This window comes from Aythya fuligula, chromosome 3 (genome assembly GCF_009819795.1).
Source record: "Aythya fuligula isolate bAytFul2 chromosome 3, bAytFul2.pri, whole genome shotgun sequence".
Classification (NCBI taxonomy): Eukaryota; Metazoa; Chordata; class Aves; order Anseriformes; family Anatidae; genus Aythya; species Aythya fuligula.
The window spans coordinates 31762213-31774873 of record NC_045561.1 but is presented as its reverse complement, the minus strand read 5'-3'; the positions used below and the strand labels follow the sequence as shown (position 1 = coordinate 31774873).

The window sequence follows — 12661 nt, the reverse complement described above, 5'->3', positions numbered from 1 at the left end:
AGGATAACATCTGTACAGTTCCCCAGCAAACAGCCACGCACTTTGGCTACCAAAACATTGCCACATAAAACCAATGGATACACTCAGGTCCCTCTCATGAGTAAACATCACAGCAGCTCCAGGCTTTCATGATACTCAGATCAACTGATGCAATCATATTTCAAATGTTGGTACTTATCACCAAAATGATCTGAAGTGGAAAAAATTAATCTGAAAAGCTCTCGCAGTATTTATTCAAAATGCTGAATTCCTAATTAGAAGTCAAAATTATGTCTGTCTGTATTGATTCCAATTATCTACATAATAAGAGAATAATCGGGAAAATCTTAAAACATAGCATTTGCAGAACGGCAAGTATCAGTGGTTTAAAGATAGGAGTAAAATCACGGAATAAAGAGTCTGGAGAACTCATTAGTTTTAACACTGAATCTTGTATTTAGCATTAGCATACTTAATTTGTTTTATAGATCACAGAATTCTTATTCAATATGTGAATCCAAACATTCAAATTATCATCGTTTTGTGGTGTGTTTTTTTTTTTTTTTTTTTTTTTTTTAAAGAAAATATAGGACAACAGAGAAAGAAGGGAAAAATAAGTTCAAATTTCTTATGGTCATAAGCTGATTTTCATCTGTTGCAGAATTCCAGGAATCAGTGTTTTTCAATACAGACTACATGCTATTTCAATGCATTTCAGAATACAGTAGTAGCTTATGTGAACACATTTTCTCAACTTTTAGGTCTTGTACAGGCTTAGTAAGTGACTTCCGAAAGACCTGTGGAATAACTGTCCTCTCACATGACATGCCATCAATATTTAGCATGCTCGTCCTGAATTGCATTGCTATTTACAAAGGATTTATACTAATTACCTGGTCTCATGACAGTGTTCCCACTCCTGCCATAGTTTTGCAGTCAGGGTACTGAACAGCACCCTTCATTCATGATTAACTCCGTTTCAAAAGGAACATTCACCATCTTTCTTATTAGGAGTAACAACCAAAAAAATTTCAAATATACAGACAACTAGAATTTGAACAACTTGTGGCTTATTGTTTCCATGTTTCATAACAATTACTTTTGTACCTAGGAGAGCAGCCAAAGGAGTAATTCCACACTAATGGCACTGCTGACACTTCTGAAAAGCCTAGCAGCACCTCTACAGAAATTCTACATACAATTATAATCATAAATATATAAGTAAATTAGCATATATTTACTGTGAAATTTATATACTATTTATTACAATAAAGTTAATTCAGATTGCAAGCTTATTTATGATTATAATATATAAACTAAAAATTATATAATCCACACCAAGAACTGCATTTCACTTAACCACAAAAACATCACAGAGAGAACATTTACATGAACAACTGAATGATAAGCAAGTATGGTTTTATCAGTAACTCTGTGCTATACTACCCTCCAAAATATTTTAGGAATTAACAGAAGCAAAGCAAGAAGCAACACTCAATTCCTGCTTTTGTTTCACAGGGACATGGCTACTCAAGCAAACTACCAAGTACAGGGAAGCAGCATGTACAGCTGGACTGCTGTGGAGTCATGCACGTGCCTATTTTAAAGTAGCTTCCCCATATGACTGAGATGTCAAACTGAACCATACAGAAATACGGAGAAAATGTTGTCGTTAAATAAACAAAAGAAGTGTTAGCGTGTTTTTCTATGCTGATTTTTTCACTCACTTGTTGAATTACATCGGGATAAAGCATAGGGAGTCTCTCTGCAATGAGGGCCAATCCACCCATTCCTGCAAAAACTTGCAGCGGAGACTGAATGGGACATGTTTCAAGAAGTGATTCATCTAGCACTGCATCCATACACTCATCCCCAGGACTGATTGCTTCATCTTCAGGGCAAGGTCCCAGTAAATCTGCATGTTCTACAAAAAACACAGGCATAAAAGAAATTAGTACATCATCATCAACACGGTGTTTGTTTCTTCCTCTTCACTTAAAAGTGTACTTCAAAAGTAGCATCTCCTTTTTCAGCAAAATCTGAGTCAAGAACCTGAAACAAGTAAGTACAAGAAAATATATAAAAAAAAAAAAAAGAGTGCTTTTTAGCAATAACTGCAAATCCAGTGCCAGAATTGGGGATCATTTACACAAGTTTAAATGTTAATTATTAGAATTTTGTTTTATTAGAATTCTACCTATACCTTTCAAATTTTGTTAACATTAGAAGTATGACAACACTTTTTTTTTTTTTTTAAATGTCTTTCATCTAGGAGATAAGAGTATGTTAATAGCTCATGAAGAGTTTATAGCTGAAAAAGACCACCTTACATAAATTGCTCATTTTTTTTTCCTCCAAAATGCTCAACAATAACTTCATCCTGTAACTGATACGGTTTCACACAGATCTTGCATTACTTAATCTGCCCTGGTTATTAGCACAGTTACTTATGGTAACTGGCATACATGTCAAGAAATAAAACGCACGGTATCTACACAATCATGTAATCACATCATATACAACAATACAGCAAAGAAAGAAAAGAGAAACCAGAACAACCATACTGGTGAACCTTGCATACACAGTCTGAAGACAAGAAGTAAATCTGTTATTTATCATGAAGTTTAGCACTTGCCTCATAGTGAATAGCTCAGGAACTACATGCAAGAGAATAAAGAAACTCTTGTTCCTTAACAAAACAATTAAATCCATTTTGTTCAAAAAAAAAAAAAAAAAAAAAAAGCATTTTAAAAACAAAGAAACCAAAAACATACAAAACCAAATGAACAACCAGAATGAAAAAAACCCTCACCTTTTTCTGTGTGAAGACGTTTAAATGAGTCTGTTTTGGATAAGCTTGGATCTGAGATGACTTTGGAACCAAGCTTAACTGTCAAGTCTATTGATCGGTATCCTTGAGGGAGTTTACGGTCATACAGGAGAGTCAGAAGCTGGGCAAGTGTCATTTCAGCTGGTAATGGCTGGCCTAAACAACAATGGCATTGAGTCAGAGCTGAGAATTATGACTGGGTTATTTTAACATACATGTCCAGGTGCTGTTTGTTACGTGTACCACAGATGCCAAGTAGAGTAAAAATTATCTGGCTCTAAATCAAGGCCTGACTTTTAATATTTGTTCTCTTGGGAAAAGGGGCCCCATCAGTTTGGAACAGAGAATCAGAGAACTATGCCAACATTACCTTCAGCAGCTCTGTGCTGACAGCCCAAGCACTTGGTATATTTAACAAATGGCTAAAGCTGTAATTTGATGTGCATTTTAAACAGGTACTGCCTGCCCCCCACAATTAAATCCCACCCCTAGAATTATGGTGGCATAAAAATATGCAACCACAAGGTAAAAAGGCTGAAGTGGAAGAAAGTGGAAAAAAAACAAAACCACAGTTCTTTTTTTTCAGTCCTATCAGTCCCAACCCTAAGCTCTAACCTCACTACGCTAATCTTGAGACACAGTAATTCAACAAGAGAAAATGAATGGCAGTGCAAGGAATACTTTTTTCAGCAGCCCTGGAGACTTGAAATACACATGCAACTACAGCCCAAATTGATTATTGAAATGGGGACTTTGGCCACTCTGTTTATGAAGAGTATGTTCTTCATTAAAATTACAAGCTATTCTTGAGTGAGAACAAATTTTTTTTCCTAATAATTACTAAACTTTATATGTAAAGGGAAATGTTTTAGAATTGGATCAGTTAATACACTTAGCACGCTCATTTCATCTTGACTGTACTCGATCAAGAAGCACAAATCCCAGGAAGGCCTTTAGTAGCAATCTGTTTCTTCAATGGAGGATGGTGCCTTAAGAAATGAAAACTAGAAGTGTTTTTGTTCTGCTAGTGTTTATATTACTACATCATCTAAGTGAAGTTAAGTTTCCTGCCATTTCCATCAATGATTCTGCCTTTTTTTTGTGTGTGTGACAATTTGGCACTTGCACAAGAAATATGAACAGTGAGACCATTACACTAATACAGAATGGTCTACAGCACCATTAGTAGACAGTCAACTTTTACCAGCTAGATACTGAAACGGGCAGTGAGGGCTAAACAACTTTGATTAGAGATTTACTAATTATTAATTCTATTAGCTGCTTCTTTGTTTTTATAGCATGAAGTAGATAAGAATCCCTTCTGCACAATATTCAAATATTTTATGCACGTTCTTGTCCTTTATCACTGATCTAAGGTTAAGAATTCTAGTCCCCAACCTCTCTCCTATATGCCCTCAAACACATCTGCACCACCAGCTTTATCCAGATAACTGATAAAATGTGATTGCATATCTGCTATACGTAAAACACAACTAACTACTTAGACATGCTGTTTTTGTAAACGCAAATATTATGGAATTCAGGAATATTCCTGAAGGGGCAAATCAGCCCTCCAGAGTGGGATGCCAGTTGGCTGCCCACTGAGAAAATGAAATCACAGGGCACGAATGCCAGTTTAACATTGCCTTGCCGGTCAAATAAAATGCATGTCAGCTGACAAAAAAAACAACCTCCTTACTCCTAAGTGAAAGTAGAAATGTTTTTAAGATTTTATTTAGGAACTAATACTTAACAGTTATAACTGTTACATAAATGTTTCAAGCTAATGGTTACCATGCTCCACATCCTGTTACCAACCCAGAAGTACTCCACACCACAAGAGACCAAATAAGATAAAGATGTACATCATCTTTATATCTACTTTCTAATGACCTATCAGCCACTGAAAATGACTATTTTTTGAAGTCGAAAAACGGCTATTAAAATCACCTGGTAGAAGTTTATGGTATAGATGGAAAACTGGAACACTAATAGTCTTGCTGGAAGATTCTCCTCCTGAGGAAGAGGTACCCACTTTATCTGCAATCACTCTTCCTCGTCTTGATGGTGGACGTGGAGGGGTGGATGAAACAGCTCTTTTTGACTGAGATTTCAAACCTAGTACAGAGATAAAATAAAAAAAAAATAAAACTTGAAGTTATGGTATTTTGTAACTTCAGCTAGCCAAGCTGCAATGCATTCAATGCCTTCCGTTCCAGCAAAAAAAGTTAAAATTTTCAGTACCAACAAATTAAATACCCGAACAACATTCATATATAAAAAATATTTGGATCTAATCCCAGTATTTTTACTGTTGTAAGGCTGCATGGCCTCTTAAGCTCCAAACATAAACCAAGCTGTAACTGTACTAGATCGTATCATCCAAAGAAGAAGGAAACAACTACCCTGATTCTGTTCTTTAACTGAGTTTAAGTCATCTATCAATGGGTCCTATGGTAAAACTTTTCTAGGTTGTTTTTCCAACTGTAAGAACCTAAGGCAAAAAATTCTACATTGACACACATTTCAGCACACAGCCTATAAATAAGAAACGTTTGTCTGACCTATGACTTGTCACCTACAAGGTGACTTCAATTGTATTACTGGCAGTAACACAAGCGAAGAATGGCATCTTTGAACATGCTTTTAAAGTTGCCTTGGTCAAAACTTTTTTAGTAAGCGCATGTGAAAACTAAGAGGCAGAATAGATCCATGAAAGCTTACTGAGCTTTCAAGACTGCCATATTTTGAGACAGCCAAAGTTGACTCAAGGTACATCAAAACTGGACTTGCATTGTGCACCCTTCCAGACAGGCAATAGATCAAGTAAAGAAGTTAACAGATGCAAATACAAAGACACATAAAACTACTGCATTATAATCTGCCGAGAGCAGCTGGCAAACTAACATCATCATGACCTGAAACGTTGTAATATGTTCTGGTTTCAGCTGATCAGTAGGAGCAGCTATAATACTCAATCTCAGTCCACTAAAACAGCTTGTCTCAGGCAGATCAGGCTGCAAATAACATCTCTGCTCTCTAATAATTTTGCCAATAGGGAACAAGTTAAACGGTGGCTGTGTGACTTTTTGACGAGACTAATGTACAAAACAGGAAACATAAAAAGCTATAAACAAAAGAAGAAAAGGTTCCATGAACAAGCGGTAGAACCAAATGCAAATTAAATCAATTTACATTTAAGCTGTTTTACCTAACCAGAAGAAATACAAACAAACAAAAAAAGGAAGAACTGAAGTCTGTTTCTTTCTGAACGGGCCATGGGTTATATTGGGCAGTATGATCAGAGATAAAAGTGGGATGAGACAGCTGGTTATGCTATGCCTTATCTTCAATATTGAAATGTTTTTGTTTTTGTTTTTTTTCCTTCCCAGATTCTTTATTCATGTTTTAACCCTTAACTTAAATCTCTTAATGTTTTAGATCTCATCAAAACACGTTTATTCTGTTTAAGTGGCACCTACTGCAAGAATCTCTGCAAATAAAGATACTGTAATTAACAAGCAGCTGTATTGTTTTAAATATATAACAAGATCCGTGAAACTGCTTCCTAATTCAACAGTTGAGTTTAGAATTATATCTACATCTAAAATCCTGGAAAGAAAAGCTTAAGAAATATTGGTGCCAGAAGTCAAAGGAAATCAGCATCTCTTCTTCATGCTTCATGAAGTGTAAATGAAATTAAGAAAGCTCAATGAGGGCAGAAAGCTGGACAGGAAAAGGGTAGTTTGAAGTTTAATAATCTCTCAAACACACCAAAACTTCAAACTGAAAGAATAATTATCTCTATAGCCATCACCTGAACTGTAATCTTCTTGTACCACTGCAAGACTACTGTGTTCAATCTATAACCTCCATAGCAATTTTGAAGAAGGGTTTATGAGTGATTTCAGAAGGACCTTCAAGTGATTTTTTACAAGGTGAAAGCTTTGGAAGAAGACCCTTTATTTGTGGTTTCCAAGTGGAATAACATGGCTTTGTGCTTATATGACTTATGCATCTGACAGTTTTTAAACACAGTTGTTATGTAAAGTACGTGAATCCTTGTATTTCCAAAGCATATTGTGGAAATAGGTGGTTAAACTCTGATGCACTAAACACTGCACAAAGGCTGAGGAACTAATACCCAACCACTATTAATAGTACACAAACATTAATATCTTCCCATATAATCTATACTCCAGGTATGTGCCTACACTAGCCACAGCATCCACAACATACCACAGCCACATTTAGGTACAAATTTGCCCAAGTATATAATTCAGCAGAAGCAGCAGTTCTACTACCAGGAACTCATCTTTGCTGCTTAGCAGCCACTTAGATGAACTGGGCACTGTATTTTTTTCTAAGCATCAGTAATTAAATGAATTATTAGGTAGATGCGATTTTCCCCTCACTTGCAATGTCAGAAAGATTCTTTTTTTCAGAAGATGAAAGAAAAAAACATACCAGAAGCAACAACAACACTGTAATTGTCCTGGAATCCATTTTCTGCTTTAACTTTTTCTTTTTCTTCATAGTTCTTTTTTTCTTTATCTTCCTTCTGTTCATTAATTAGCTTAGCTGTGATGCTGGGTGTATCTACATGGGAAAAAAAGCAGGAGAGTATTTCAATATACCAAGTTGATTTTGTTACCAGTTTCTAGGCTCTTAAAAATTACTATTCTCAACTGTTTACATAACTTAGACTTCTATCTCAAGCAGTAATGTTCTTACAAATATCTATACATTAAGGTATTGTAATTCTGGCCTCCTCTTCCCCAAAAAAAAGTCCTCTGTCAATTTAAAACTGTTAAAACTACTACATGACAGGTGAAGTATACATACATTAAAACACAACTGCAAACATCTAAAATGAGATTAGAAAAACAATGGTTTATTTTACGCCTTGTAAGTTACAACACTGCCATTAAAATTGCCAGTCATTCTCCAATTGCTTTGGAGAAGATAAGAGTGTAAAGCTGTACTACTGAGGACTCAATGTCTACACTAAATTTTCGTCTATTTATGTATACATGTGTGTGTGTATATATATATATATATAATTTGTGGATACATATTTCACACTCGGTATGAACTTTTAAAAAATATTCATTAGTATTATTTAAACTTCAGAGTAGCTCTAGTTTGGTCCCTATGGACTGAATGCCCATTTAGTGACAGACAATTTAAAGTTTGTTAATTAAACTACTGAGGATGCTCAAGCATTGGTATTTTTAGTATTCAAGTAATATCCACCTTTGTTTTTCAGTCTTCCTGACTTCTCACAACCAGTAAATTAAAACTAAGGTGGGTGGAATACAAAACAACTGGTACTCATCCTAAGCATACCTATCTACCATGACACTGCACATTTTCTTCCTCTGGTAAAGGGATGTGAGCAGCAGATTAAGCAATGATTTTAAACTCTGCTTTATTTTTTCTTAAAACAGGGAAAAAAAGTACAAAACGAATGTGCTTATGATTTTTATTTGCAGAACATACGAAATGATCAATTGGAGATCTTAAAATAGTAGACAACATTAGTAGCATAGTTAAAGAAAGAAAAAATAATCCAAGGGAAAGCCTCCAACACAGGATCTTCATGACTTCCTACTGTTGCAGTGGTGGCAGTCTTTTCTTCTTTTCCACCCCAGTCAATCCCTTCTCTCCCTCCATCACCCTAAGCACACAGTTTTACTCCTTGTATATTCAAAACTCCTTTACTATCCTAACCATGGACTTCATTGAATGACATCTAAGAATCACAAAGCTTTTAATACCATCAGAAAAATCACAACAGATGAGAGAGGAAAACATAAAAGAACCTGAACTTTCCCAGAACTAATTTTTCCAATTTAAAATGAAACAATTCGGTAGCATAAAGCAGAGTTAAGACACCTTAAGCAGTCAGCATTTGATCGATTTCAATTATGTGCATTACCGCACATCACATCACCACATTCCCCTCCCCAGTCCCTGTTAGCACTGGCTATCAAGTTGAGCACAATGCACCACCGAGGCAGCTATTCAGTACAGGTTATGTCACGGCTCAACAACAGATCCTTACCTCATGTGCATGACAGCCTCCCCCATTAGAGCAATTCTGACTGTAAATAGCACAAGTAACTAGAGACCTTGGTAACAATCCACACATGAGCATGTCTGGATGCTAAGTGAATACAGATTTCCATGTGAAACAGTAAATTATTCCCTGATAAATAAGCTTCAAGCATTTTTCTAGACTTCACTGTTTTTGATCAACATCCTGAAGCAAACGTTGTTTTATCTGGTGTTGGAAACACCAAATACCATTACAGTACTTCTATCAACTCATTAGGTAACACATTTATTGCCCTAATGCATTTGTTAATTAATTAAATATAAAGATTTTAAGCAGGCATAAAAAGGCCATAGTTCCTCTGAACTCCAGAGATCTGTTTCCAAAATTAAATTTGATCCTATACTGAGGAGTTAAAACAAAACAAAACACATACAAACCTAACCACATGTAAGAACATACATACCTAGTCAGAGATGTATGCAGCTAAATGCACACTTCACAGCTAATTATGGAATGTGGAGGCCTGGTCAGCAGAACCCCCTATAGATTCATTGCCCCATGTGTATTCAACTAGTGTAAGTATTTATTTTTATTTAAATTTCCAATAAATCCACGCCTTGATATTCTTGATATACTTTTCAATCTCCATTTAGTAAGTAAACTGAAAATTTTATACAATGTACAAATCTGTATCTACAGAGTATCCCTCATTTATGTCCTGTTCATAGCAACATCATTTCATCTTCCTTTTGGGATATTCATGTGCCATTATTTGGGAATATTTAAGTGACTGGGTGAAAGACAGGGCATTTTAAAGACTAGTATTTGCAGTATCACTTGTATTCTTAAATCTCTCAAGGTATATTTGCAACTATACATGAATACTTAAAAACAAAACAAACAAACAAAAATCCAACCTTCCCCACAAAAATGGTAGCTAAATTACCAGAATTTGAGTTCTATGGAAGGAAAACATGGAAGTGGAACATGCAACGCATTTGCAAAAGCTTACAATTGAGACCTCTGTGTTACATCTGGCAAATACCTATGACCATTACAAATATACATGTAAAAAACACTTAGTTTAGGCTTCCTTTTTATTTTACTTTTATTTTTTAAACTACTTAAAAAATAAAACAAGAAATATTGCAAACTTGCCTGACACACGATCAAGAACTTCCGCTAGAGTTGTTGAGACAGGCAAATGAAGAGTACGAAATTTGTGTCCAGCTCCATACATTGGATGTTGAATAACATGACTAGTAGCATTAATTCTACCTTTGTACAGCTGAAATAAAAAAAAAAAGTCAACTTTTAACATGATTTGAAATACAGAAGTAAGCTAAAACACTAAGTTCTTATAAACTCACCTCAGCAAAATAAAGTTAAGTCTTCTGTGAGCTGAAATAGAAACCTTATATACCCTTCAGCTTCACAGGTGTACAGTAAAAATGCATCAAACTTGGATAAACGTAATTTCTTAACTCAAAAGAGTTTGCTGAAAAAGCCTGGAACATTTTTAGTGTAAGAAACAATACAGTGTATTTATTATTATTATTAAATATATTTTAAATATCTGTATATGAGACAAAACTAAGTGTTAGAGACTTTCAACTATTTCTGAAATTAAGTTAGGAAAAATCACAATATACTCGTAATAGAGAAAGCTGCTATTTCTCTAGTGCTCTGACAAGCATAAAGTTTATTTTAGATGATATATCTAAGTTATTACTAGTTAAAACATTTCAAATATGGTAATATATTTTAGCCTAAGCTCTGATTGTATTTTTGTATCGTTCTTTTCTTGCAGTAACTGTTTACAGACTTTTCTGTACAAAGAGCTATTGTTCCCTTCCCTCATCATCAGGAGAGCTGTTTGCTAATACTCATATTCAGAATCAATTTAGCATTGTGCAGTACTCTTAAATGAATTTAATACTTTATGACAATGAGAATTTGGCTTATAAAATATAGTTTTGGTAGGAACCTAAGAGATAAAAATGAGAATACAATATTTTCAAGGTTATGTTGTTGGACACACTTTGCACATTCATATTATTTTTAAGACTTCTCCTTGGATATTAAAAGAGAAACCTTTTTCTACTCAGTAAAAACAGCCAAATTGTTTCCTGGCATTGTTAACAGAAGAAACTGAAGTATCTGAAAATTTATTTTCAATAATTTATTTTTGTCTTTACTTACTAATAGAGTTACTTAGTAACTCTGCAAAAACCTGTTCTATGTAAAATGCCTTATTAGAAAATTGATGTTACCTCCATGTTGCCAAACTTCACATTAACAATTAATCTGAGCTAGGTTAAAACAAAAGCATTTAAAATGTGTTTGCACAAAAAACTGATTTGCTGTCCCTTTTTCATTTTACACTTCCTGATCAAGTTTCCCTGTTGTAGTATTTCATGTAGGACTTCACTTTTGAGATAGAGAAAGAACAGCAGAAATCAAAGTAGAAAATATTTTTTCCTTGTCTGGCAGTATCAGATCTTTTAATAGTTCTGGTTTTCCAGAAGGTTTCTTTATTTGCAGGCTTCAGCTGACAGCACAGCAGTTCAGTCATTGATTATAACTCTGTTCTGGTGAAGCATGTAGAATTATAAAAGCATACATTAGCTTTACAAATCAGTTCAAGTATTTGTCACTCAAGAAAGTATCTGTGGTGTTGTGGCTAATGTTAAAGGATCTCTGCCAGTTTTGAAGCTTCAAAACTAATTCCTCAATGAAACTGATGATAAAGAACTGGTGTAAGGACTAGAACTTGTATCAGGATTCACTCCTAATGCTTACGGATAATATTAAAATGTTTCAGTTTTCTGTTCTTTCTATTCTTTCAGAATCATGATGTTTTCAGTAAGATAGCTTCGACTCACAGCAGTGCCTTAAATTGTCTTTTGAAAAGCTGAGTTACAATTCACCAAAACATTCCTTTTCAAACGTGTATAGTAGGAAAAGCTGCTGCGTGACCTTTCAAAGTTCAATACACAGATTTTTTTTAGGCTACATTTGATCCATGGTCACCATACAGATATCAAAAGCTCTTACTGGACATGGGGACTGAAGAAACAAAGTCACTTTCTCATCCTCCAGCATCAGTTGCAAAAAAAGCCTCCTAATAAATCCTGAAATATTTCCAGAGGTTGGGAGGTTCCCACGCTGAGGAGAGGACTGGAACAATTCACAGAGAACCTGGGAATGCAAAATGACATCCTATTTAAAATATTTCTATATTTAGGTCTCTAAAATATAGCTCTACACAGCCATAGTAGGCAGTGCCTAAGATCCACCTTCCAGTTATCATTCAAACCAGATCAGAAATGAGGACCACTGAAGAAAGCATCAACAGCAGATTTTGTTTTTGTTTTTGTTTTTTTAACATTCAAAATATTGACTACAGCATCAAAGTAATTGTGAACATGTAGACTACTCAACAAGAGAGAGCTGAAGATAAAGCATTCAGAAAAATGGCTTTCATATTACTAAGGCAAACATTTTCTACTCAATAAAAGTATTAGTGCTGGTCATTCATATGGAAATGTGTGGTGTTTTTTTTTTTTGTTTGTTTGTTTTTCCCACTCAAGTTATCTGTTCCCGGGGCCTTGACATTCTTAATGTTGAAAGAAAAGTACTTTTATTCAACTAGGTCTGAAAGGTTAGTAATTGTGAGGAAATTAGCTGAATCTGCATTAGAATAGTAAACTGTTCTGTAATAGTCCACATATCCCTGAACACCAATTGCACATCATGTATGGTTGTGTGAACAAATTAACCAGAAAATC

The 12661-nt window shown here is 34.8% G+C and overlaps 1 protein-coding gene across 1 annotated transcript in view; it reads right to left on the bottom strand.

Moving 5' to 3' along the window:
• Positions 1–12661, bottom strand: part of BIRC6 (baculoviral IAP repeat containing 6) — a 173717-nt gene that overhangs the window by 57679 nt on the left and 103377 nt on the right. The window contains exons 56-61 of the mRNA XM_032184553.1: positions 11928–12071; positions 10029–10158; positions 7277–7408; positions 4760–4927; positions 2792–2965; positions 1707–1903 (exon numbers count right to left, since the gene is read on the bottom strand). Of these exons, the coding sequence (XP_032040444.1) occupies positions 1707–1903; positions 2792–2965; positions 4760–4927; positions 7277–7408; positions 10029–10158; positions 11928–12071 (945 nt within the window). The remainder of the gene's footprint in view (positions 1–1706; positions 1904–2791; positions 2966–4759; positions 4928–7276; positions 7409–10028; positions 10159–11927; positions 12072–12661) is intronic.